The sequence below is a fragment of the Balaenoptera acutorostrata genome (genome assembly GCF_949987535.1).
Source record: "Balaenoptera acutorostrata chromosome 6 unlocalized genomic scaffold, mBalAcu1.1 SUPER_6_unloc_4, whole genome shotgun sequence".
NCBI lineage: Eukaryota > Metazoa > Chordata > Mammalia > Artiodactyla > Balaenopteridae > Balaenoptera > Balaenoptera acutorostrata.
The window spans coordinates 187,529-215,330 of record NW_026645493.1 but is presented as its reverse complement, the minus strand read 5'-3'; the positions used below and the strand labels follow the sequence as shown (position 1 = coordinate 215,330).

Genomic DNA, 27,802 nt, shown 5'->3' with positions numbered 1-27,802 from the left:
CCCTTGTAGGGTCTTTAAGGGCCACTGCAATATTTCTGCAGAAGAACTTACAGGGTTTATTATACTCACAGGTCCTAGAGGAGAAGACAGGGCGCACCTCACCATTCAGCAGCCACCTAGCAGGTGGGGAGTCGAGAGAGAGTGAGGACCTTGGGCAAGTCTGGGTGGAGCAGAAACAAGGCTTGAGGAGATTTCATTGTTTCTTGGAATGTCTAAGTCACAGTCGGGGAGGGCAAAAAGGGAATGTTGCGGCAGGAACCAGCCTGGGCACACCCACGCACCTGGTCCCCTGGGTGTTGAGGCAGCAGGAAAATAGGAAATTTAAAAAAAACTTTACAATCCAATCATCTTCACTCTTTATTCTCATTTTCAACCTTATTTTCCAAAATATACAATCCTTAGTTCTCCGAAAGTTAGGGAGAGGAAACTGGCTTCCTATTAGTTAACGGTGATGCAACACTGAAACACTGGACATCCTGCTGAGGTTTCCATGGTGTCCGCTGGGCTCTGCAGCACCCAGCTCCTGGAACTTTTCAGACTCCTCAGTGAATTCATTATTGTTTAAAAGAAAAGAACACCCCGTCTTTCTGTTTTTGTTCCTTCTGTCACTGTTTTTATTCTGCCTTGCCTCATTCTACAAACCATCGGCCATGGAACTCCTGTATAGTTTTTCATTGTACGTAAAACACCAATACATCTTCCATCGTGGAGGTAGTCAGGGCAATCACTGTTACCTCTCTTTTGCACAGAAAAATGGAGGTTCATGGAGATTAAGAGATGTATACAAAGTTGGAATCACAACAGGTCAGGAACTCTAATTTAGTTCTTTGGACTTAAAAAAGTATTGTTTTCTCCACAAATTCATCACTGCCTCACTAAGTTTATATGTGCAGCAAACATGGACAGAAGGCTCTTAGGTCTGGGCATTCATCACTACCTCCAGGGAGGGAGCCCAGGGGCAGCGGTGCTGAGAGCTCTCACTGCCCTCAATCTCCCCCTTTGCTGCCCTGAGCTCAGGTAGGACCCTGCGGGCAACTCATGTGGTCCCCCAGGGCTCTCCTAATGGGTCCAACATTGAAGCCAGGACACAGACCCCATGGGGCCTGTAAACTGCCTGCCCATCTGCACGAGGATGACAGGCAGACTCAGTGATGGGACAGGCAGAGCCCACACAGAAACAGTAAGGAAGTCACCTGCTCCTCTGTGCTTCATTGAACCTTTGAGAGACAGGCACGGAACCGAAAATGCCATCCTTGTATCAGGACACCTACCACACTTATGTCACTTTCAAACACAAAGTCAAAGAGACTTTATGTCACTCAAAAACACAAAGTAAAAGCTTCTTCAAGACAGGAGGTGAACAGGAGAATTCTATCTTTGAATATTCCTACAATATTTGTAGTGAGTATTTAACGTGAAAAAAGTAGTCAAAGTATTTTTCTTAAAATCACCTCCTATGCAGCTATAAAATTCTTTAAGAAAAATAGTCCAGGATAGAAATATAATAGAGACTGCACACATTCATGAATTTATCTGCCTCCTAACAAGTCCAACTTGTGAAGTGTAGAGCATTTTATATGCTAGAGGCATAATTATAAATCGCTAAAATACCCGCTTGATCACACTGCAGTACATTTTCATTGCTTTACTTGAATGCTCACCTAAGATTTTTCTCTGAAATGTACTCAGAGCAGAGACAGTTATACAATGAAAGTGAGAAATTGTAAGAGCATAACAGTGTCTTAGAAATAGTCCATGTAGAAACCACTTACCCCAGCACAATCTTGCCACATGTTTTATGTTCTGTCCACAGAGCCAGCCCATGGCAGCTCATAGCAAGGCGGTCAAAGAGAGTGTTCTGTCCTTTCTCTCTTACCTACTCAGACATCAACATTTTCTCCTGCTCTTTCTGTGTCAGCTGCTCTCAGGTGAGAATAAAGGAGGTGAAAATGTGAGCTTTCCTAGGAAAGCTCTGCCTCTGTCTCCCATCCTCTTCAGAGCCTTACAGGGCGCCTGCTGGCAATTGTGGTTCAAGTAATATTGTTGGATGAATAAACGGATGAGAGACCCTGACTTAAAAGAGTCACTTTGTTGTACAACAGAAACTAACACAGTATTGTGAAGCAATTATACTCCAATAAAGATCTATTTTAAAAAGTAATTAACTAATTAATTTTTTTAAAAAAAGAATGCCACAAAGGGTAGTTCCATTTCAGAAAGACACTTCTTAAGATTGAAAAGTGTTTGAGATTCACAGTAAATCAATATTTCAATGCCATTGTGGCCCCTTAGACACTATGGGGAAGACTAGAAGGGATATTTTGAAAGACACTGACCATTTCTAGTGTATTTCAAATCGTACCTCATGGTTTGCCCAGTGATTATAAATTTGATGCTGTTCATCATATAGTCCTTCTTTATAGTGAGGCGAGCGGGGGCTACTGTTCGTTGCAGTGCGCGGGCTTCTCATTGCGGTGGCTTTCTCATGTTGCAGAGCTCGCGGGCTCTAGAGCACAGGCTCAGTAGTTGTGGCGCACGGGCTTAGTTGCTCTGCAGCACATGGGATCTTCGTGGATCAGGGCTCAAACCCGTGTCCCCTGCATTGGCAGGCGGACTCCTAACCACTGCCCCACCAGGGAAGTCCCTATAGTTTGTCTTCTATAGACCTTTATTCATCTGTACTAGCCTGTAGTAGTCAGGTGTTAAGTTTAAAGCATTAATTCTGCTATCTTGCTTTTTTAGCATTTTTGTGAATGAGATAAATCTTTGCTTTTACTTATTTATAAAGAGTATATTATATTATATTATATATTTGCATTTCTGAAATTTTTATAGCTAAGACACGATAAAAACATGGGAAGATCTGCTAAACTAAAATGGGGAATTTTCTTCTGAAACTTCGATCTAATGTCTGTGAAATAATCCAGAAGAGAAGTAATAACAAGCAGTTTTCTTTATAAACCAGGGAACATCAGTGAACTCTTCCTTGCATTTCAACCAGTCAGACTGATTGAATTCATATTTAGGTGAGAGTGATTACGCTGTCGAGACAATTAAGTGAGGTGATCTAAGCCAAATGCTTGGCTCAGGGCGTCATTTATGGGAAGCTCTCCACAAACACACAACATCATTATCATTATTATTTCATGAATAATTTGATAATATATTTGCTCCTGGCTTGGATTCTTCTCTCTTGGATACTTTTGCTAGCACAAATTTTTTTTCCAATTATTGTAAATTTCACTAAATTTTGGAAACTGATGATCTTTTGTTGCCTAATGGTAAAATACCATCGGATTCTGATTTGAAATGGTACATAGAAAAACTCCTCTCTCATGCAGTTAAGAAGTGATTAGTTAGCAGTGTGCAAAACATTCAGGTAGAAATAGTGCCTCCAGGAGTCTCTATTTCAGAATTCCCCAGATAAGGGTAAACTCCCTACTCCCTCATGTAAACCGACATGTTCATGTTACTGTAGCATGGTTTGTCATCCCGTTGGTTTGGAAGGAAACTAGGATGGTAGAAAGAAATATGCAGAAAGATGCAGTCCAACTTAAGTAGAACCTGTTTTTAAAAAGTGACCCTGTGATACTAGCCCATTAAAAGCTCCCTTAGAAACCTCTGACATCCCCAGGGTCAAACGTGCCTCATTCAGTGGCTGTTTCATTATCTCAGTCCAGTGGGTGTCATCCTAGGCACAAGCTCCACCATCACCTTTATTTTTGTTCTTCACTCTGCCCAGATCAGAAGCTGCAAGTTGTTAGGGAACCAAAAGTGCAGCCCCACTAGAAATGGGTAAAAAAAAACCCAAATGTTTGTTTAGATGATACTATCTATCAGAGCTGGAGAGACACGAAGCCGATCATGAGAGAAGAGTCTCTGCTGTATATTAATGTGAACTTTTCTGGAACAACATGCTCTCTTTAGCTTTTCCACATGTCTAATCACTAAGAGCTTGTCTAGCTACATGAGAATAACAAAACCAAAAGCCCCACAACTGCCTAGAAGCTTATCAGTATCAGAAGGGTACATCATTTTAAGTCCATTCAGTATAACACCATGCAGCTGTTAAAAAAGAATGAGCAACACTGAGATGTTCTGACATGGAAAGATCTATAAGACTTGAGTGGTTTAAATGGAAACAGGAGGTTGGAGAATAATTTGCAAAATATGATTCCATTTCTGTTAAAATGCATGAAGACAGCTCATGAGTGCACAGATTAAAAATATGTATGACTATGATGGTAAAGGACTAGAAACACATCCACTGATGGTGACCCCTGGGAAGACGGTGGGCAGGTGGGTAAGAGATGATTTACATGTTTTACTCTGTACACTTAGTCTTGGAATATTTTATAAGAATGTGTTGATGTCTATAAAGTAAATAATAAGAGCAGATACTTAGCACTTACTATGTGCCTGGCACTGTTCCTCAAAGCATGCTTCTGAAGTGAATACTGTAATCATTTTACAGATGGAAAAACCGGGACACAAATGGGCTGAGAAAATTGTCCAAGACCCTCCATTTAGTGATTGACGGTGAGGTAAACAAATTTATGCAATAGCATAAAGAGGGTTGGATCACATGAGCTCTAAGATCTCTCTTATTTTTTTTAAACGTTTGTTGTTGTTGTTCTATTTTATTTTTGGCTGTGTTGGGTCTTTGTTGCCACTCATGGGCTTTCTTTAGTTGCACCCAGCGGGGACTACTCCTCGTTGCAATGCACGGGCTTCTCATTGCAGTGGCTTCTCTTGTTGCGGAGCACGGGCTCTAGGCATGTGGGCTTCAGTAGTTGTGGCCCACAGGCTCAGTAGCTGTGGCCCACGGGCTTAGTTGCTCTGCGGCATGTGGGATCTTCCCGGACCAGGGCTCGAACCCGTGTCCCCTGCCTTGACAGGTGGATTCTTAACCACTGCACCACCAGGGAAGCCCTCTAAGATCTCTTGAGTGATCATGTCTCAAAGGGCTAAGAGGCTGGGCTATGGATTCAGATGTCCCTTGTTATAATCCAGCTCTGAAACTGGCTAGTTGTTCACCGGGGGCAGGTAACTGAGTCCTTCTGAGCCAGTTTCCTTATCTGTAAAAGGTAGAGTAGGCACTGCCTCACAGCATTACAGGTGAGGACATATAGGGAGGAATGCCTAGAGACCTAGTGGGACCCTCAGAGTTGGTTTGGAGATTATTTTAAGCTCAAAACATTTGGGAATCAACAGATGCAGAAAGAGCTTTCCTTATTTGGCTAAAAGCAGACATTTCTGAGAAATGAGGCTTCTATGATTCCCTCTTCAAGACAGGTCTACTCCCAGGAGAGAAATCAAGAGTAAACCTACCACAAATCCCCTCTCTGGGGAGATTCGCATAGAAGAAGGAAAGACCCCTTGAACGTGCAGACACAAAATAATCACAAAATTACTTATCTTTCATTTATTCTTCTAAAAGAATCGAAGTCCTTTCTTCCACTTTCCTTTTCTCTGCTAAGTTAGATATATAAACCTCTAACTTTAAACATTTAGTGAGATAGTTACTTCTCTTGTTAGCTCCCATATATATGAATAAACTTCTTCTCCTGTTAAACTATCTTTTGTCATTTTAATTTGCAGGCCCCTAATTACTAAACCTAATAGGGCAGAAGAAAAGTCTGCTTCCTGACACTAGCAATTGGTTGGTGAATGATACCATCATTGCCTGTGACTCTGAAATCACAAGATCATAGATTAATCTGCATATCTAAAGAGTCCAACCTGTACTCTGAGGTTAAAAATGAGATCATCAAAGCATACTGAAGTATGGATATAAACATTTCGAAATGATAAAGATCTGGCTGTACACATAACATGTTTCTTCAATTCTGTAAAATTTTATGTAGGTGGAAATTTTACTGCAGAAACAAACTCAAAGACTGAAATTACATGAATAGAATATGGTGTAGCAAAATTTAGAGCTGAGCAAATGTGACATATAGTTAACGAGATGCATGCTTTTTATTATGTCACATTTTAATTAAAAATGAATGGTAATCAGTTCACAATAGTGACTTCAGTTGATCCTGCTTCTAAATGGTTAAAGCAAAAATAAGCTCCTGATCTGCTCTTCAGAAGATGAACTATGGCCATGGTAGATCTTTTTCTCTTTCCCTTTTGGAAGAGAAAAGGGGAGGGTGTCCCCAGGTGACAGGGACTGGAGTCTTGTGGGCCCAGCACACTTCCCTGTTGGGAAGAGGAAGGAGGAAGTATTTGCTTACATTTCCCCCAGTGCCTGGAACCTAAGCTGCAGCTTCCCTAGAACATTGTTAATGATGAGAAGGATCTCATGGCAGAGGGATGGTGGCCGCCATGCCTAAACCAGGAACCTGATGCCTTCCCTGTCTTAGATTGTGGAGTTTCCTACCAGAAAATCTGAAAAGAAAGGATTTATGGGAAGCAGTAAATGCAGAAGTAAAAGACAATTTTTTTTTAAGCAGATATTCATTTTTAATTAATTAATTATTTATTTATTTTTGGCTGTGTTGGGTCTTCGTTTCTGTGCGAGGGCTTTCTCCAGTTGCGGCGAGCTGGGGCCACTCTTCATCGCGGTGCGCGGGCCTCTCACTATCGCGGCCTCTCTTGTTGCGGAGCACAGGCTCCAGACGCTCAGGCTCAGTAGTTGTGGCTCACAGGCCTAGTTGCTCCGCGGCATGTGGGATCTTCCCAGACCAGGGCTGGAACCCGTGTCCCTTGCATCGGCAGGCAGACTCTCAACCACTGCGCCACCAGGGAAGCCCAGACAATTTTAATAAACCATAAAAATGGTTAAGTTGGTGCTGGGGGAAAGAGTGGCTTCTGTGTTCTTTAAAGTTTTCTGTACTATTTGAATTTTCTAGCCAAGTGTGCCTATGTCTATTATTTATTTTTTATGTCACCAGGGATTTTCTGACTAGTGAGACCACAGACTACATTTTTTTTATTGTTATTTTCTATCAAAAAACAATGCAATACATACCATTTTTAAAAAGGAAACAAAGAAGAATTTCTAATCATGCATCAGTAAAAAACAAAAGAGCACAAACATACATATATATTTTAACATATTGAGCAGATCAATATGTTAAAATATATAAATGTTTGCATAGTGACCTGAAATAAATAGATTATTTAGTCATAGACCTTTTCATATGCATTCTATAGTAAGTCTTCTGAGAGATGAACTGTAATCTTTCCATGCAGAACTTGGGAGTATCTGAGATTTTGCCCTATTTGCAACAAGTTAAGCTGCCGTTTTCCATGGATGCAGGTAGAAGACAGAAGACTTATGGGTCAGAAACAAAGGACTCTATTACTTACTTGGTTACTCATAAACCACTGCAGCCAGCATGGGCATCCGAATATTTGCCTTGGTTCTCCTTGACCCTGAGTCACACAGGGGCTGTGTGGACAGGCCCAGATGGATGCCTGCACGCACAGTGGGTTATAAGACAAGAGTTCAGGGAACCAGAATCTTTTGGGAGGTAAGCATGCTTGCCCTTACCTCTGGAAGAAGACATTATCTTACAAGGCTGTTTTCTATCTAAACATCCTTGGCAAGATAGCTGAGAATAAAGGGCTGTCGGTGCTTCTGTTTGTAAGATGTGCAGAAATGTGAGAAACCCATGGAGAATTGTCTTACCTCTGCTCTGACTAACACACAGCCTTTTACTTTTCTTAGGAAATGGCAATTATATGTTGCAAAGGACTTATTTCACATTTACTTAAACTTAGTTTTCAAGTATATATTTCTTTGTCCTATTCTAAGATTAACTTCTCTTGTGTAAGAGTTAATTTTGAAATTACAGTGTGAACCGTATGACCCTAATCATTTTGGTTTAACAGTATTGCTAACTCAAATTTAAAATGCTGAGAAAAAAAGCATCTCTATTTTGTCACTAAAACTACCAAAACAGCTTTAAATACACAATTAGTTTAAAAACAGCTGTTTGATCTTGACATATTTTTTTTAAAGAGCTTTTTGATGTGGACCATTTTTAAAGTCTTTATTGAACTTGTTACAATATTGCTTCTGTTTTATGTTTTGCTTTTCTGGCCCTGAGGCATGTGGGATCTTAGCTCCCTGACCAGGGATTGAACCTGCACCCCCTTTTGGAAGGCAAAGTCTTAATCACTGGACCACCGGGGAAGTCCCGATCTTGACATATTTTTAAACATATTTGGCTAAATCCTATTTAAGTTAACACTTCCTCTGAACTCGGAATTGTGACAAACACTGTAAGAGAGCTACTATTTTTTGCATAAATGAGAGCAAAATCTTGTGGTAGTAAGTATGTTTCCCTTACAAACATAGTGTAGGATAAATCTAAATATTGTGATTTGAGAAGAAAATTTTGAATGGAGGAATTTTTCATTCCACTGTTGCAGGATTGTCTACTTTTCCCTAATATTAAAATGGACAGTTAGCCTCTTGAAAGAGGTTAAAAATCCATACGGAATGTCTCAGAAGGGTTTAGTTGTTCAGTGGCTTTCACTCTTCCTCACAAATTATTTAAAAATGGAATTTTTGTTCAAGATGTCTACCATTAGCGTGAAATTTATTTTCCAGTTTTATTGAGACGTAATTGACACATGACATTGTGTAAGTTTAAAGTGTACAACATAATGATCTGATGTATGTATCTATTGTGAAAGGATTACCACAATAAGTTTAGTTAACAAACATCACTTCACATTGTTACACATTCTTTTTCTTGTGATGACAAGTGTGAAGTTTGATGCTTACCTGGTTCTCTTCTTTTGGACTTTGGCAAATCTAAGAATTAATCCTACCACACATAGCCTATACTAGTCTACCCAAATCTAACAGTTAGTAAAGACATTAACACATTTATCTGTTTGTATGTTTTATTGAGCACAAGATAATAATCTCATTCTCAGAAGCAATGAAATCACCGAAAGAGCCAAATCTTGAGAAAGCCTCGTAGAGTTGCCCTGTTACTAGATAAAGCGCTTGGACTAGATAAGTATGTTGTGTCACGCGTCTTCCTGTGACCTGTGATTGTTACTTGAAAGTGTGGAAATGCAGAACAGATCTGCTGTTATTATGAAAGGCCCATCTGTGACAGGTGGAAAGGAGGACGCTATGTTAAGAGCTTGTTCTGTGCAGTTCTCATGGAGGTGACTTGTGTCCTATGGGGAATGTCTCCAGGCTGCATTCCACTCTGGGTTCTTTGCCTCTGGCAGTTCTCCGTGATCACTCCTGTATTGGGGTCCCCCACGCCACTCCCAGGCTCCATGATTCACTGGAAGGACTCATAGGAATCAGCCTAGGGTTATATTCACAGCTGTGATTTCTTACAGCAGCAGGACACAAAGTACAGTCAACAAAGGAAAAGGCAAGTGGACCAAAGTCTGGAGGGAACCAGAGGCAAGCTCCCTCGAGTCCTCTGCCAGTGGAACCACACAGGACACGCGTAAGTCCTCCAGCCATGAGGACAACATGTGTGAAATGTTGCCAACCAGGGGAGCTTAGCCTCAGCCTAGGAGCCCAGGCTTTTATGGGGGATGGTCATGTAGGCACCCTCTCCCTGGTACATATCAAAATCCCAGATTCCAGAAGGAAAGCAAGTGTTCAGCACCAACCACATTGTTTGCATAAACATCTTAGGCAGCAGTGAGCCACTCTTCTCAGTTCTGGGAGTGGTGAAAGCCCTCCCAAAATTCAGGTGCCTAGACACCAGCAAGCCTTTCTCAGGATGGTGACTCAGGCCTGCGATGTTATCACTGTTATCTCTTTTGGTTCTGATTTTTTTTCTTCCTTTCCTTCAGTCTTTCTTACCTTCCATCTTATATTCTATTATTTTAATAAGATGATCTGATTTAACACCCTTAGTTTCTTACATGAAAATACCAGCATGGTCCTGCGCTAAGGTGGACAGAACACACCAAGTCCTTCTGAAGCTCTGGAGGCTCTGCTCCTGAGGAGGGCACGACCAAGGCCCTTCATTCATTACCTAAGAAATGGTCATTCCCTAGTAAGGCGCTTAATCTGTCACATTTCAAAAATAAGTGATGCCACATTTCAAAAATAAGGACTCAGGGTAATTTCCCTGAGTCCTTAAGAGAGAGCGATGACTCATAGAGGACACCTCTGAACTGGCCCTCTCTATAGGAGAAAACAAGGAGCCTGCACTAGAAAGAATGGAAAGGCCTAGAAATGACCAATTGGCCCTGAAAATTGAGTCAGTGAACAAGTGTCTGTTAGGCACGGACGGTGTGGAATGTGGTTAAGGATGGTCTGAGTTAGCCAGGAGGTACCATCGTGGTCCTTCTCAGACACATAGTCTTCCGGGAATTCAACTGGCAGACACAATTAAACTTGAAAACTTCCTGAATTTCAACAATGCCACCGAGTGCCTTCTGCTTGCCAGAACTAGACTGCTCAGTGATGGTCTGAGGAGAAACTTCAACTACTTTGGAAATAAGGCAGACTTAGAGAGTGGTAGCGAACACGGCACCCACCCAGCATACAAACCTTGTGAGACCCTGAGGGTCATGAGTATAACGGATTGTGGCTGAGCCGTAAGGGACTCACCGATCCAAGTCACTCAGCAAGGCCACCACAAGCCAATCCAGAAGCTAAGAGTATTATTTTCCTCGGGCTGCAGTAACAAAGTGCCACATTCAGATGGTTAAACAACAGAAATTTATTTTCTCACAGTTCTGGTAGCTAGAAGTCCCAGATCGAGGTGTTGGCAGGGTTGGTTTCTTCTGAGGCCTCTCTCCCTGGCTGACAAATGACTGTCTTCTTGCTGTGTCCTCACATGGTCTTTCCTCCGTGTGCACACTTCCCTGGTGCTTCTCTGTGTCCAGATGTCCTCTTCTAGTAAGGACACCAGTCAGATTGGATTAGGACCCACCCTAATGGCCTCCTTTTACCTTAATCACTTCTTTAAAGACCCTTTCTCCAAATACAGTCACATTCTGAGGTACTGGGGGTTAGGGCTTCAACATAACAGTAGGTTAAAGGAATTCCCTACCATTTGAAGTAGTTTAATGTTGAACTAAACACATATTGGTATCACTTTAAGTCAATGGAACTTCTTAATGAGAAATCTTCCTAAATTTTGTACAAATGACCCAATTTGCATATTACTATTTTCAACATATACAGGAGGCCACTGGGTTAGTGCTATTCTCCCAGTAGTCCTAAAACAGTCTAGACTCACAGTTAAATACTTTAATTCCTTTAATTTCATTACTTTATTTAATTCCTTGAAGCTGCTAATAGAATATGCCCACTACCCAGCACTCCTTTGAGGCATTCCTTAATAACACTAACCATACTTCATTTTCTTCTTTTGTGTTACTCTTGAAGTTTAGAAGCCAATTCATTTGTCAGAACTAAATTTGTGCCATGTATCAAATAACGTACTTTTATTTGCAGTGTTCTAGTATTGTTTTCAACAGCCATATATTGATTTTGAGACAGGCTGGGACCTGGGACCCTTTGCTGCAGTGTTGCAGTGCTTGCACCTCGACACACCTCTCCTCGAGCAACAAAATAACAAAGAAACTGTATGGGACTAAAAATAATGACGTGCACGCCCAGTTGGGGCAAATTCTGGACGAAAGATACAAAGAGACCAAAAAACCCAACTGCCACTTTTGAAGATCCCAGAGCAAAAGCAGGGTACTGCACGTGCCCCCTGCACACAACACCACCTAAGCGGTGGGCAAACCACCTAAGCCACCCTTCTGGCCCGACCCCTGGACACACCCCTGCCCTCACGCCATATAACAGGGGTCCCCAACCCCCAGGCCGCAGCCTGGTAGGAATCAGGCTGCACAGCAGGAGGTGAGTGGCAGGGGAGCGAGTAAAGCTTCATCTCCTGCTCCCCATCGCTCACATTACTGCCTGAAACATCCCCCCACCCCACCCCCTGCCGGTCCGTGGAAAAATGGTCTTCCATGAAACCGGTCCCTGGTGCCAAAAAGGTTTGGGGACCACTGCCATCTAAGCAGCAAGCTCGCCCCCGCTTAGGGAGCACGCAAGCAAAGGAGCCTGTTGTTTGTTCTCGCTCCCCCTTGCTGCAGCAGGGGCCCCAATAAAGCCTTGCCTGAATTTCTTGTCTGGCCTTTGATCAATTTTTATTGTTTAAGGACGCCAAGAACCCTGGTCGGTAACAATTTCAAAATACGGTCTTGATGTCATTGGAAGTAATTTTTTTCTGACTTTTTCTCTGTTTTCAACATCTTTGCCAGCAAAAGACATGTTCCCAGATGTCTTCTAAAATGTTTTCTTCCTGATCATTTAGAAAGATTGGGAAAGAAAGAGTATTGAGAAACTTGAGCTGTACCTTTGCTGCACAGGAAGGGTGAGCTGTGTTCCATCCTAGATTAATATTTCAAGCAGGAGGGAAAAAAAAAAGTAAAAGCCTATAACTTTAGCAATGTGTTTGAAAAATACTTGATTTCAATAATGTTTCTATCATGCTTACGTTGCAGCTGTCTAAACAATACAGATAACAAAAGCATGTCAATTAAAAGCAGCATTTAGGACCCAGTTTCACAGATCTGCATTGGCCCTGGGTTTCGGTTTATTTCAGGGCCAGGCGCTGTGAGTTCCTGTGTGGTGTAGTTGTGCTCAGCCATGGGGCAGGTGGGTTCCCTCTTGCTGTAGGAGAAGGTGGTGGGACACACGGAGATGGTTATCTCTTTCTGCTTTTGACTCTCCTGACTTGCTTCCACCAAGAGGCCATAAACCCAAACTGGAAATACTGATTAAGTGCATACTTTTTCCAACACATTGACCACAACTTGAGATTTTCATGGCGGAATATATTACATAAATGTCTGGAAAGCCAATATTTTAAGTGCACTTTAGGTAGATGTTTGCTTACTTTAATCAAGCAGAAGAATAGATTATTCTTTTACCTTCAGGAACGTGTTGAGGTAAATTTATCTACAGAAGGGAAAACTTTAGAGTTCACCTGGTACAAAGCACCCGCATCCGGATAAACTAAGGTTGTTACCGAGTCCAAGCTTGCTGTGCTTGCTGCACGACAGGCCAATAAATCAGAGATGACGCATTGAGGGAAAGAATACGACTTTATTCGGAAAGCCAGCAGACCGAGAAGATGGCAGACTAAAGTCTCAAAATAACCATCTTATCGGGGTTTGGATGCCAGTTTCTTTTATAGCACAGAGATGGGGAGGAGATGAGGAGATAAAGTAAAAGGGCCATTAGTTTTGCGAATATCCCCTGGAATGGCCAGCCTCAGGGAGGGGATGTGTTAATTTCTTTTTAATTGCAGCCATCCACAGGTGGACAGAGTCCGTATGTTTCCCTGAACAAAGGCACTTTGGTTTAACATTCAGGCAGAGGAACAGGGTTCCCCCGAGGCAGGCCATTATGTACAGACAGTATCCTTTTAGTGAACAAAAGCAGCGGAAGGCAAAGGTTAAAGTCAAAGAAACAGATCCAACGTGTAGTCAGATTTGGTTCTTCCCTGTAACAAGGTCTCAAAGAGTGAGTGACTCCCTCCAGGTCACATATAATAATAATATATATAATAATAAAAATTATTCTGGTAGAGAAAAGAATGCAGAACTCTAGCCACTCTAACTCCTTAGTTAAAAAATGAGATTTATTTGCAGGATAAGAATGATGCTGCTATTAAAAATAATAATAGCAATAGCAAGTTTGAAAACTTTCACGTGGACCTATTCAGGTGCTTCATTGGCATTTAAGGCCTTCTAAGTATCTGTGCTAGCCTCCTTCAGGTCAGCCTGTGTTGCTGGGAAACTGCTTTTCTCACTACTCTCTGGACAAAACTCTGGGTCTAGTTTCCATTATTCCGTGGAGTGTTTTTAGATCCCACCCGTTGTTAAACACACACACTTTTGTTATTAATACAAGGACAGAATTTTCAGAGTTTTTTCTTTGTCTTTTATTGTTAACATTTTTTTAATTGAGGTATAATTGACGTAACATTACATTGGTCGCAGGTGTACAATGTCAGGATTTGATGTTTGTATATGTTGCAGAGTGATCACCACAATAAGTCCACTTAACATCCACCACCTCACATAGTTACAACACTTTTTTTCTTGTGATGAGAATTTTGAAGAGCCACTCTTCTAGCTACCTTTAAATATGCAATACAGTATTATTAACGTACATAGTCACCATGCTGTGAAAGTCCCATCCCCATGACTTACTCATTTTATAACTGGAAGTTTGTACCTTTTAACCTCCCTCACCCATTTGGCTCACTCATCCCCTGCCTCAGGCAGCCACCAGTCTGTTCTCTATCTGTGAGCTTGACATTTTTTTGTTTGTTTTTTAAGGTCCCATATATGTGAGATGATACGGTATTTATCTTTTTCTGTCTGGCTTATTTCACTTAGCATAGTGCCCTAAAGGTCCATCCATGATGTTGCAAACAGCAAGATTTCATTCTTTTTTATGACTGAATAATCAAAAACAGATTTTTTATTGGTTCTTTAGTAGATGCCAGCTTCTGATATCAGCTTTTAGGTGAAATTATTGTTAATCTTTTTATGTGTGATTTTATGAGTCAGAGTTCAGAAGACCATTTGGATTTGATGTTGTAGGCAGATGTTGAAAATTCAGTTTTTTAATAGAATCTTGTACTGTTTTGTAGATTTTACTTTTTGGATTTGATTCTCAAAAAGAAATCTTAACCTGTAAAATGTTTCTTACTTCCTTTTCTTACCAGAAGAGATATTAGGAATCATCTAGGAAACAAATGTAGCAGTTTTATGCAATTTAAGCAATAAAAATGAGTTTCAAAATCCTCCTTTACTACCAGTAAAGCTTGAATTTTGTACTTAAATACAATATTTTCCCCCTTCCCCTTTTACCCAAGATTTACCCGCCTATTAATGTGCTGCCCTCGTTGTCTCGGTGAATGAAGTCTGCTACTGGAGAAGGTATGACCAGAAAGGATCACGCCGATGTATCTAACCAGCTGGTACGTATGTTTTCTCCAGGATTGTGTTTAAAGAAATGAATACTTTGTCAGTTCATGCTGCTGTCTTATACCTCTTGTCTTTCTTCCATATCACTTTTCTTCTCCCCCCATCAAAGTAGAATTTTAATATAGAATATAGAATACTGGAATACAGAAACATTGATTAGAGCCAGAGAGTCTTTTTCATAAGGATAACTGCTCATGACAAAGATTAAAGATCACATGCTTGAAACCCACCTCTAATGCTGTATGAGGTAGTTTTTAAATAACAAAGGCATAAGACGATTAAGTTTTTATTAGTAACCTTTATTATAGAGTATTTCTGAAAGACTATTCTAACTAATTTTTTGTTTAACATATTAGGCAATCACCAGAACGCTAAGGGATACAGCTGTGTATATTCTATGAAATCCTTGGTTTCTATAGTCCTGAGATTGTATACCAAGCATAATTAAAGAAAAATACATTTGACCTTAAAGTAGAAATGATAAATAAACCTACTGATAACCCAGATCTTTTTTTTTTTTTTTTAAAGTTTTACTTGATTTTATTTATTTATTTATTTATTTATTTATTTATTTATTTATTTTTGACTGTGTTGGGTCTTCGGTTCGTGCGAGGGCTTTCTCCAGTTGCGGCAAGCGGGGGCCACTCTTCATCGCGGTGCGGGGACCGCTCTTCATCGCGGTGCGCGGGCCTTTCTCTATCGCGGCCCCCCCCCCCGTCGCGGGGCACAGGCTCCAGACGCGCAGGCTCAGCAATTGTGGCTCACGGGCCCAGCTGCTCCGCGGCATGTGGGATCTTCCCAGACCAGGGCTCGAACCCGTGTCCCCTGCATTAGCAGGCAGACTCTCAACCACTGCGCCACCAGGGAAGCCCCAGATCTTTTTTTTTGAATAGAATTTAGAGATGGATTTCTCCTATTGTGTAAGTTGTGATTTTTAAATGCTCTGCAAAATGGAAGCTCATTCATATATTGAGGGAGTGTATTTTTTGTAGAGTGTTAGTAATGTCTATGTATTGCATGCCTGAAGACTCCTTCCTTAGTGAGACTGCTGTATAATAAAGTCTTTCCAATACTTGCACATGTGAATTATGTTTGGAAATAATGTGAAATACTGTGAAGATAGCTACAGCAATACACTTATATAGCCGAGAGTACCGTTACCATTTATAAAGGTTCATGTAAACCTTTTTTTCTCTTTAGTATGCATGCTATGCTATTGGTAAGGATGCGCAGGCCATGAAAGCCGTAGTTGGAGAAGAAGCCCTTACCTCAGATGATGTGCTTTATTTGGAATTTCTGCAGAAGTTTGAGAGGAACTTCATTGCTCAGGGTAAGATTACTATTTTCCTATGAATAGAAACAGCATCATATGTAGTTTTGAGGACTTCTTTCCTAGTCTGAGAGAATTTACATTGGTCTCCATACAGTTTTCCTTCTGATTAGAGAAGAGGTTCTTCCAGCCGCCTGCCATGTCTTTGTTCTTAGCCCTCTGGTTCCTTCCCCTCTACCTTCAATTTCTTTATCCATTTATTTAGCTCCTGTCTTATTTTTTATCTTCCTTACAACCGGCCTTCTGCTCTCCTACCTCCATTGCCACTTCTCCTCCCTCTTAACCTCTCTGCAATGCTCTCCTCTGGCTTTGGGGGTTTAGGACTTTCCCAGTCCCTCTGTTTTCATCCTCCTGATTTCTTATCTTCCTGCTTCTTAATTGTTAATGTTCCCAAAGGTTTAATTACCTGTTCTTTGTGTGCTTTTTTCCCCCTATGCTGATGACTAACATGCTGTGTATGAGCCTTTACCCTCTTTCTGAAGCTCTAATCCCACATCTCCAGCTAGGAAGCCTGTGTTTATGCCGCCATCCTCTCTGGCTCAGCGTGGTGAGAACCAAAGTCTTTTCCCAACTGACCACCTGCCTAGCAATTCCCTTTTCAATTTCTGTCTACCTCTGGCATGACCATTACCCTAGTTAGCCCAAGCTCAGGAATTGGGCATTCTTAAGCCTCTTCATTTATTCTCCAGTCATCAAATATTTGCTAATTTGCATTGTTCTCCTTTGAAACATCTTATCCTGTTCTCTTTTCATTCCTATGAAAAAAACTTAGGCCAGTGTTTCTCAAAAGTTGAATATGCTTTTGAATCTACCAGGGATCTTGTTGAAGTGCAGATTGTGATTCGGTAGGTGTGGGTGGGGCCAGAGAGCCTGTATTTTGACAAGTTCCTGGGCGATGTTGAAGCTGCTGATCTCTGACCACTCTTTGTGTCCCAAGACCTAGTCCAGACCTTTGTCCCATCATCCTTGGCCGTTAGTGCCAGCATCTTCACCAGTCTCCCTGACTCTCTCTGTGCCATTGCCGGGGTAAATTTAGTATTAATTTTATTGATTGTCCTTCTGTTAAAAAGTCTATAATGGTTTTTATTACATAGCATGTGTAGGGCTTTCAAGCTGTTTTGTTTGGTCTCTTCCCTGCCACCCCTGGTAATGCTGGTAAACTCTATTTTTGACCTCAGTGATACTTACAAACGATGTGTTTATTTTGGAATAAAGCATCAGCTGCACACTTAGGATTTGTGCACTTTTCTATTTGTGTGATACATTTTTTAAGTACCATTAAAATCCCCAGAACATATGATTGTTGGGTTTTCTAAAAAAAAAAAAAAAATTTATGCAGAACCTTAATATCTTAAAAAAATAAAAATTATTCTGGTAGAGAAAAGAATGCAGAACTCTAGCCACTCTAACTCCTTAGTTAAAAAATGAGATTTATTTGCAGGATAAGAATGATGCTGCTATTAAAAATAATAATAGCAATAGCAAGTTTGAAAACTTTCACGTGGACCTATTCAGGTGCTTCATTGGCATTTAAGGCCTTCTAAGTATCTGTGCTAGCCTCCTTCAGGTCAGCCTGTGTTGCTGGGAAACTGCTTTTCTCACTACTCTCTGGACAAAACTCTGGGTCTAGTTTCCATTATTCCGTGGAGTGTTTTTAGATCCCACCCATTGTTAAACACACACACACATGCACGCACGCACGCAGGCGCCCAACGTCTTGCCTGCGGGCTTTCTCCCTTTTCTCTGATTCCCAGGGGTACTTACTGTCTAGACCCTCATTTCCACATTTGGTCACATCCAGTCCTGGGAGACCTGACTGCTTTGTGTTTCTTTTTTATACTTCATGCTCACAGTGCTAGACCCATAACAATAAATTTTGAATAACGCTGATAAGTTGGAGGTACTTGGCCTTTATTCATCTAATCTCAATTTTTTGTAAGGTCCTTACGAAAACCGCACTGTCTATGAGACTTTGGACATTGGCTGGCAACTGCTCCGAATCTTCCCCAAAGAAATGCTGAAGAGAATCCCTTAGAGCACCTTGAGCGAATTCTACCCTCGAGACTCTGCAAAGCATTAGCTGCTACTTATCGCTGGCTCGATGCTCTTGTGAAATACTGGTTCTGTTTTCTTTATTCCTTTTGCACTCCCCCATCCCCACCTTTGTGTTGGAGTTTACTGTGTTACCCTGTAATTAAAAACAAAGAATAGGTAACATATTGTGCCAGTGTTGCAATGTTTTAAACTGCTAACAGACTTTAAAATATCCCCTGTTCCGAAAACCTGGAACTGCAGTGCTTTGTTTAAAGTAGCTGAGGGTTGGAGGTGAAGTTTTCTTACTGATGTGTGTATTCGTACGTAGTGGTGTAGTTAGCTGCCTAGTGTCCTCATTATTTGGGTCTCTCAGACCTTCCCTGTCCACCCCCTCCAGAGTATCACTATCTGAAGTTACAATGCTTTGATCTCCAAACTAGGGACAAGATAGGGTCTGAAAGACGCTTCCTCTCCGAGCCGAGACGCTTTCCTGAGCGCTTGTTTTTAGATTTTGGTGTGCCTCTGGGTCTGCTCTAAGCAGATGGCTTTTCCTGTCCACCTGCTGTTTCCTATTGAATGAATAGGTTAGAAAAGGAGTTTCCTTTTCCTCTTTGGTGCGGATCAGTTTCAACTCCTGTGTCTTACTGTTCTCCCTCCCTCTGAGTAACACAGAATCATGCAGCTTTTGCCCAACTGGCATTGATCTGATAGTAGTGAGATGCCCTGTCTTGATGATCCCTTACTGGGTTTCCATGCAGAGGAATCATAATGAAAATAATTAATAGAATTGTTGGTTGGCAAGAGTTGGGATACAATTTTTGAAGAAAGAAAAAACCTATATCGGTTCTACATTCGGACATGCTAACAGTGGTTTTAAGTTTCTAAAGTGTTGACCGGATGCTAAAGGCAAGGTGGGGAAGAGAAAGCTCTTCTGTGTATGGAATCTTTTATATATATATATAATCTATGGATATTTTAAACTCTGTTAGATAGCAGCCTTTGGAAAATCCCCTAATTGGTCCTGCTTTCTGACCTATCTGCCTTTTCAGGGTAATCTTGTGGCACAAGTGATAGCATTTAAAAGCTTTAGTCTTTTAATTCCTCCTCCTTCCTGCTGCGAGCCCTGAGCTGTCTTCTGTGCACTTCTGACATGTCTACTGTTTGGTCTCTCTGTGTTCTTTGTTACTTGGGTGCAGTAGCAACTTCTCTGTGCATTCCATCTTTCTTTCAAGTTGTGTAAAGTTCTTCACTTTTTTTCTCTGAGGGTATAGGGAGTGGGGGGAGTCAGCATGATTATATTTTAATGTAGAAAATGTGACCTGGATATAAAATGAAAATAAATATTAAATTAAATGGAAGTTACCTAAAGTGACTCAAGCAATAGCAACAAGCAAATATATAATAATGCACCTCTCTTTGACTGACAGTTTTGAACATCATAACCAGTATTGTGAACCAGCCCCTTGATTCACAATATTATGAACCATGTCCCCTTTACAGGGACATGGCCCATGTTCTGTACCCTCTGCCTTTTAGGCTGCCCTTTCAAGCTCTTTTCAGTAATACCTCTTCCAACATATTGTTGTTTGATCCAAGGTTGAGAGTTGCTAGGGTGTGGGGTTGTTTGTTTGTTTTGCAGATCGTTAGTGGCTGTAAGTTCTCTGAAACTTGAAGTTTTGATTCAGGGTCCACTTAGCATTTTCGAGAGTTACTAAGGTGTTTTATAGCATTCTTTGTTTCAGACATTCTCAGGACCTCTAGAGCCTGTCTGCCATGAATGAAAGAGGGTAATAAATAGAAAATGAAATACATACTGAAGCAAGCCAAAACTTGCTTCAAATAAAATCTGAACTAGATGGTCCAGTATATAAAGGAAACATACTGGTTAAAGCACAGGGATGTGGCATCACGGTGGCCTCCCATTTCTTTCCCCTCTTCAACTCAGAGTGACATTTAGGAGATGTAGAGGAAGAGGCTCAGTCATAGCAAGAGTAGGTAGACCTGTGTTCTGATTCTGGTGCTGCCACTAACTGTATGGTCTTGCTTAGTCATTTAAGAGATTTGTGTTCCTTTTCGGGTTATTATAAGGACTAGAGATTTTGCTTTTTTTTTTTTTTTTTTTTTTAATATTTATTTATTTATTTATTTATTTATTTATTTATGGCTGTGTTGGGTCTTCGTTTCTGTGCGAGGGCTTTCTCTAGTTGTGGCAAGCGGGGGCCACTCTTCATCGCGGTGCGCGGGCCTCTCACTATCGTGGCCTCTCTTGTTGCGGAGCACAGGCTCCAGATGCGCAGGCTCAGTAATTGTGGCTCACGGGCCTAGTTGCTCCGTGGCATGTGGGATCCTCCCAGACCAGGGCTCGAACCCGTGTCCCCTGCATTGGCAGGCGGATTCTCAACCACTGCGCCATCAGGGAAGCCCGAGATTTTGCTTTTTATATCGCTTTTTAACTTATGTAAAAAAAAAAAAAAAAAAACAGTTTGTTGTATTGGCATGTGTCTATTTCTGTATTCTCTATCCTATTCATTGAACTATGTATCTATCCTTCCACCAATACCACACTGTCTTACTTATAGCTTTACAGTAGGTCTTAATATCCTCTAACTATATTCTGCTTTCTCAAAATTGTTTTACTTATTCTGGTTCCTTTGCCTTTACCTTTTGTTCATACATTTTATTTTTTTTTATTTTTTATTTTTTTAAACATCTTTATTGAAGTATAATTGCCTTACAATGGTGTGTTAGCTTCTGCTTTATAACAAAGTGAATCAGTTATACATATACAGTATGTTCCCATTTCTCTTCCCTCTTGCATCTTCCTCCCTCCCACCCTCCCCATCCCACCCCTCTAGGTGGTCACAAAGCACCGAGCTGATCTACCTGTGCTATGCGGCTGCTTCCCACTAGTTATCTATTTTACATTTGGTAGTGTATATATGTCCATGACACTCTCTTACCCTGTCACATCTCACCCCACCCCCTCCTCATATCCTCAAGTCCATTCTCTAGTAGGTCTGTGTCTTTATTCCCGTCTTGCCACTAGGTTCTTCATTGCCTTTTTTTTTTTTTTCCCTTAGATTCCGTATATATGTGTTAGCATACTGTATTGTTTTTCTCTTTCTGACTTACTTCACTCTGTATGACAGACTCTAACTCCATCCACCTCATTACAAATACCTCCATTTCATTTCTTTTTATGGCTAAGTAATATTCCATTGTATATATGTGCCACATCTTCTTTATCCATTCATCTGTCGATGGACATTTAGGTTGCTTCCATGTCCTGGCTATTGTAAATAGAGCTGCAATGAACATTTTGGTACATGACTCTTTTTGACCTATGGTTTTCTCAGGGTATATGCCCAGTAGTGGGATTGCTGGGTCGTATGATAGTTCTATTTGTAGTTTTTTAAGGAACCTCCATACTGTTCTCCATAGTGGCTGTATCAATTTACATTCCCACCAACAGTGCAAGAGTGTTCCCTTTCCTCCACACCCTCTCCAGCATTTATTGTTTCTAGATTTTTTGATGATGGCCATTCTGACCGGTGTGAGATGATATCTCATTGTAGTTTTGATTTGCATTTCTCTAATGATTAATGATGTTGAGCATTCTTTCATGTGTCTGTAGGCCATCTGTACATCTTCTTTGGAGAAATGTCTATTTAGATCTTCTGCCCATTTTTGGATTGGGTTGTTCGTTTTTTTGTTATTGAGCTGCATGAGCTGCTTGTAAATCTTGGAGATTAATCCTTTGTCAGTTGCTTCATTTGCAAATATTTTCTCCCATTCTGAGGGTTGTCTTTTGGTCTTGTTTATGGTTTCCTTTGCTGTGCAAAAGCTTTTAAGTTTCATTAGGTCCCATTTGTTTATTTGTGTTCTTATTTCCATTTCTCTGGGAGCTGGGTCAAAAAGAATCTTGCTGTGATGTATGTCATAGAGTGTTGTGCCTATGTTTTCCTCTAAGAGTTTGATAGTGTCTGCCCTTACACTTAGGTCTTTAATCCATTTTGAGTTTATTTTTGTGCATGGTGTCAGGGAGTGTTCTAATTTCATACTTTTACATGTTCCTGTCCAATTTTCCCAGCACCACTTATTGAAGAGGCTGTCTTTTCTCCACTGTATATGCTTGCCTCCTTTATCAAAGATAAGTTGACCATATGTGTGTGGGTTTATCTCTGGGCTTTCTATCCTGTTCCATTGATCTATATTTCTGTTTTTGTGCCAGTACCAAACTGTCTTGATTACTGAAGCTTTGTAATATAGTCTGAAGTCAGGGAGCCTGATTCCCCCAGCTCCATTTTTCGTTCTCAAGATTGCTTTGGCTATTCGGGGTCTTTTGTGTTTCCATACAAATTGTGAAATTTTTTGTTCTAGTTCTGTGAAAAATGCCAGTGGTAGTTTGATAGGGATTGCATTGAATCTGTAGATTGCTTTGGGTAGTAGAGTCATTTTCACAATGTTGATTCTTCCAATCCAGGAACATGGTATATCTCTCCATCTATTTGTATCATCTTTAATTTCTTTCATCAGTGTCTTATAATTTTCTGCATACAGGTCTTTTGTCTCCTTAGGTAGGTTTATTCCTAGATATTTTATTCTTTTTGTTGCAATGGTAAATGGGAGTGTTTTCTTAATTTCACTTTCAGATTTTTCGTCATTAGTGTATAGAAATGCAAGAGATTTCTGTGCATTAATTTTGTATCCTGCTACTTTACCAAATTCATTGATTAGCTCTAGGAGTTTTCTGGTAGCATCTTTAGGATTCTCTATGTATAGTATCATGTCATCTGCAAATAGTGACAGCTTTACTTCTTCTTTTCCGATTTGTATTCCTTTTATTTCTTTGTCTTCTCTGATTGCTGTGGCTAACACTTCCAAAACTATGTTGAATAATAGTGGTGAGAGTGGGCAACCTTGTCTTGTTCCTGATCTTAGTGGAAATGGTTTCAGTTTTTCACCATTGAGGACAATGTTGGCTGTGGGTTTGTCATATATGGCCTTTATTATGTTGAGGAAAGTTCCCTCTATGCCTACTTTCTGCAGGGCTTTTATCATAAATGGGTGTTGAATTTTGTCGAAAGCTTTCTCTGCATCTATTGAGATGATCATATGGTTTTTCTCCTTCAATTTGTTAATATGGTGTATCACATTGATTGATTTGCGTATATTGAAGAATCCTTGCATTCCTGGGATAAACCCCACTTGATCATGGTGTATGATCCTTTTAATGTGCTGTTGGATTCTGTTTGCTAGTATTTTGTTGAGGATTTTTGCATCTATGTTCATCAGTGATATTGGCCTGTAGTTTTCTTTCTTTGTGACATCTTTGTCTGGTTTTGGTATCAGGGTGATGGTGGCCTCGTAGAATGAGTTTGGGAGTGTTCCTCCCTCTGCAATATTTTGGAAGAGTTTGAGAAGGATAGGTGTTAGCTCTTCTCTAAATGTTTGATAGAATTCCCCTGTGAAGCCATCTGGTCCTGGGCTTTTGTTTGTTGGAAGGTTTTTAATCACAGTTTCAATTTCAGTGCTTGTGATTGGTCTGTTCATATTTTCTATTTCTTCCTGGTTCAGTCTCGGCAGTTTGTGCATTTCTAAGAATCTGTCCATTTCTTCCAGGTTGTCCATTTTATTGGCATAGAGTTGCTTGTAGTAATCTCTCATGATCTTTTGTATTTCTGCAGTGTCAGTGGTTACTTCTCCTTTTTCATTTCTAATTCTATTGATCTGAGTCTTCTCTCTTTTTCTCTTGATGAGTCTGGCTAATGGTTTATCAATTTTGTTTATCTTCTCAAAGAACCAGCTTTTAGTTTCATTGATTTTTGCTATTGTTTCCTTCATTTCTTTTTCATTTATTTCTGACCTGATCTTTATAATTTCTTTCCTTCTGCTGGCTTTGGGGTTTTTTTGTTCTTCTTTCTCTAATTGCTTTAGGTGCAAGGTTAGGTTGTTTATTCGAGATGTTTCCTGTTTCTTGAGGTAGGCTTGTATTGCTATAAACTTCCCACTTAGCACTGCTTTTGCTGCGTCCCATAGGTTTTGGGTCGTCGTGTCTCCATTGTCATTTGTTTCTAGGTATTTTTTGATTTCCTCTTTGATTTCTTCAGTAATCACTTCGTTATTAAGTAATGTATTGTGTAGCCTCCATGTGTTTGTATTTTTTACAGATCTTTTCCTGTAATTGATATCTAGTCTCATAGCGTTGTGGTCGGAAAAGATACTTGATATGATTTCAATTTTCTTAAATTTACCAAGGCTTGATTTGTGACCCAAGATATGATCTATCCTGGAGAATGTTCCATGAGCACTTGAGAAAAATGTGTATTCTGTTGTTTTTGGGTGGAATGTCCTATAAATATCAATTAAGTCCATCTTGTTTAATGTATCATTTAAAGCTTGTGTTTCCTTATTTATTTTCATTTTGGGTGATCTGTCCATTGGTGAAAGTGGGGTGTTAAAGTCCCCTACTATGATTGTGTTGCTGTCGATTTCCCCTTTTCATACATTTTAGAATAAGCTTGTCCATGTTGACAAAAAAATTCTGTTGGAAGTTGACCTTTTATTATGTTGAGTCTTCCAATCCATGAATGCGATATGTCTCTCCATTGATTTAGGTCTTGTTTGGTTGTATCATACAGATCCTCTATTAAAATATTTATAATCAAATATTTCATGTTTTGGAAGCATTGTGTATGGCATTGTGTTGTTGTTGTTTTTTTAATTTTTCTTTTTTTCTTTTTGTCTGTGTTGGGTCTTCGTTTCTGTGTGAGGGCTTTCTCTAGTTGTGGCGAGTGGGGGCCACTCTTCATCGCGGTGCGCGGGCCTCTCACTGTCGCGGCCTCTCTTGTTGCAGAGCACAGGCTCCAGACGCACAGGCTCAGTAGTTGTGGCTCACGGGCCTAGTCGCTCCACGGCATGTGGGATCTTCCCAGACCAGGGCTCAAACCCGTGTCCCCTGCATTGGCAGGCAGATTCTCAACCACTGTCCCACCAGGGAAGCCCCGGCATTGTGTTTTTAGTTTTGGTTTCCAGTTGTTCATTGTTAATATTTGGAAATATGACTAATGTTTTTGTGTTGATCTTGTATCCTGAGACTTTGTTAAAGTAATTGCCACTTATTAATTGCTTCTTAGAAGTTTCTTGGGATTTTCTATGCAGACAGTCATGCTATCCATGAGTATGGACAGTAATATTTCTTCCTTTCTAATCTGTGTGTCTTTCTTTCTTTTTCTTGCCATGCTGCACTGGCTAGTACCTACAGTACTAAGTTGAAAAGGAGAGATGAAAGAGGACATTCTGGCCTTCTTTTGAATTTAGGAGGAAAACATTCATTCTCTCACCATTAAGTATGATGTTCACTGTCGGTTTTTTGTAGATATTCTTTACTGGGTTGAAGTAGAGCCCTTCTATTCCTGAGAGTTTCTGACATGAATGTGTGTTGAAGTTCATCAAATGCTTTTTCTTCATTAATTGATGTGGCCATGTAGAGTTTCTTCTTCAATCTATTAATATGGCAAATTACGCTGATGATTTTTGAATAGTAAACCAAGCTTGTGTTCCGAGAATAGACTCCAGTTGATCAGAGTGTATTGTTATTTGCTTCCTTCTTCATGTGTTGATTTTATTGTGCAATTTTTTTCCCGTTTCTGTGTGTGAAAGCTTAGATTATTGATCTGAGACCTTCCCTCTTTTCTATTATAAGCATTTAGTGCCATTCGTTTCCCTCTTAATAATGTTTTATCTGGACCCTTCCACATTTTATGTGTTGTATTTTCATTTTCACTCAGTTCTATTTATCTTAAAAATTTTCCTTGAAATTCCTCTTTAACCATGGATTATTCAGAAGTGTGCATCTTAATTTCCAAATGTTTGGAGGCATTCTACTTCTCGTTCTCATTTTTATACAATTTAAAGCTTAGACTTTGGACACAGTGGAATAAAATGCGATTATGTTTGTTTAGTTATTTTATAGAGGTTCTTCAAATATCACTGGAGGGAAGTTTTCAAATATTAGTTTTACATAGTAGTTCTCAGTCTTTTGCACTTGTAACCATAAGAGAGTTCCCTAAAAATATGTAACCCTGGCTGCTGGAGCCATGTTTATCAGGGGCAGTTCACAGTCACAGGAATAGTGGGGAGTTTGTGGGTCCCCACTGCACACTTTGTTCTGGGCCAGCACACAGGGATCCAGTAGGGATCCAGGGTCCAGGAGAGGGACCCAAACTTTGGGCTCTGGTGTTTATATTGCAGAATCAGGGAAGCCCAGGTCCCGTGTGGGCAGGAACTAGGACCAGCACTGGGACACACAGGACCCAGGTCCAGTCCCTCTCCATGGAACGAGCAGTCAGGCTGAGGGAGGCCCAGCCTCTCTCCTGCTGGTCAGGGCTGAGCCAAGCTGCGGTTGCAGCTGTATTGCTCAGTAGGCCCATGGCTGAGTCACCAGCTATGACAGCCGTAAGCCCTGGCTATGGGTAGTGTCCATGAAGTCTTGAGGAAGGCCGGCCTTCCTCCTGCAGGGAGGCAGTCTTGAACAAGTTAGCCCTGCCCTGTCACTACTTCAACAACCAAAATTTTCATTACTCCCTCTTGCTCCCCAACCCCACTCAGATAAAAGCATAGCTTCTCATGGGGTGGCCAACCTTTTATTTTTCAAACATTATCAACATCATTTCATACAAGAAAGGACATTCGAACCCCAATTAACTAAGAAGCACATATTGCAGAATAAGCTCGTTTGCCCTAAAACAAGACCCTTAGCTATTTCCATGGACCATCCTTGATTTCTCCATTATGCTGCTGAGTAGTGCGAAGTTGGTGCTCAAGAACTCCTCGGATGATGGTGTGCTATCAACAGCTGCTGTGAACGCAAGCAGCTGGCACCCTCGGTGGCTATATGGGCAGAGGAGTTGCGGAGACAGTAGGTGATGGCTCTGTGCTGTCAGTGAGGGCTGTCCTCTGCCCGCACCCCTTTTAATCCCTTTGTATCCCTACCACCTGAGGAATGAAGGCAGTGATGAGTTATTGGCAGAATTGCCCTGTCTGATAAGAGGGTCACCTGCAAGCCAGAGGGCCCAAATCCTCCCTGGAACACATCACTCCCTACCCACCACTTAACAATTCCCTTCAAACAAAGGTGCAGATTTGTAATAGCTGTACCGTTAAGATATGCAGTCTGTGATACGGACAATTGTGACTCCTTGCCCTGTTCTTGGAGGAACATGACATTTTGTAGGGAGAACCCAGGCCAGGTGGCCAAAGTCTCTGTCAAGTCTGTTTCTTCAGCCAATACTTTGATTCAAGTTGAGGGTGGTGGAGATGAATGGGCCTTCACCATGATAGCCTTTCCCTGGTATCACTGGCCAAGGTTCCCTTTGGTGAACATTACATACAAAAGCTTGCCCAGCACATGCCTCGCTCTCAGCCGAGCCGTGGCCATACTGCTCCTGGGATCAGGCACCTCCTTTG

At 40.9% G+C, this 27,802-nt stretch overlaps 2 protein-coding genes across 2 annotated transcripts in view; both read left to right on the top strand.

Annotated features, from left to right (window-relative positions):
• LOC130706604 (uncharacterized) overlaps positions 1–14,905 on the top strand; it is a 111,557-nt gene extending 96,652 nt beyond the window's left edge. The window contains exons 6-7 of the mRNA XM_057539281.1: positions 9,325–9,437; positions 11,456–14,905. Coding sequence (XP_057395264.1) covers positions 9,325–9,437; positions 11,456–11,531 — 189 coding nt within the window. The 3' untranslated portion in view covers positions 11,532–14,905. The remainder of the gene's footprint in view (positions 1–9,324; positions 9,438–11,455) is intronic.
• On the top strand, positions 1,814–20,368 carry LOC130706608 (V-type proton ATPase subunit B-like). Its single transcript, XM_057539296.1, has 4 exons — positions 1,814–1,928; positions 14,859–14,963; positions 16,171–16,300; positions 18,241–20,368. The coding sequence occupies exons 2-4, from the start codon at positions 14,901–14,903 to the stop codon at positions 18,333–18,335; spliced, it is 288 nt and encodes a 95-aa protein (XP_057395279.1). The 5' UTR covers positions 1,814–1,928; positions 14,859–14,900; the 3' UTR covers positions 18,336–20,368.
• Positions 20,369–27,802: the final 7,434 nt, after the last annotated feature.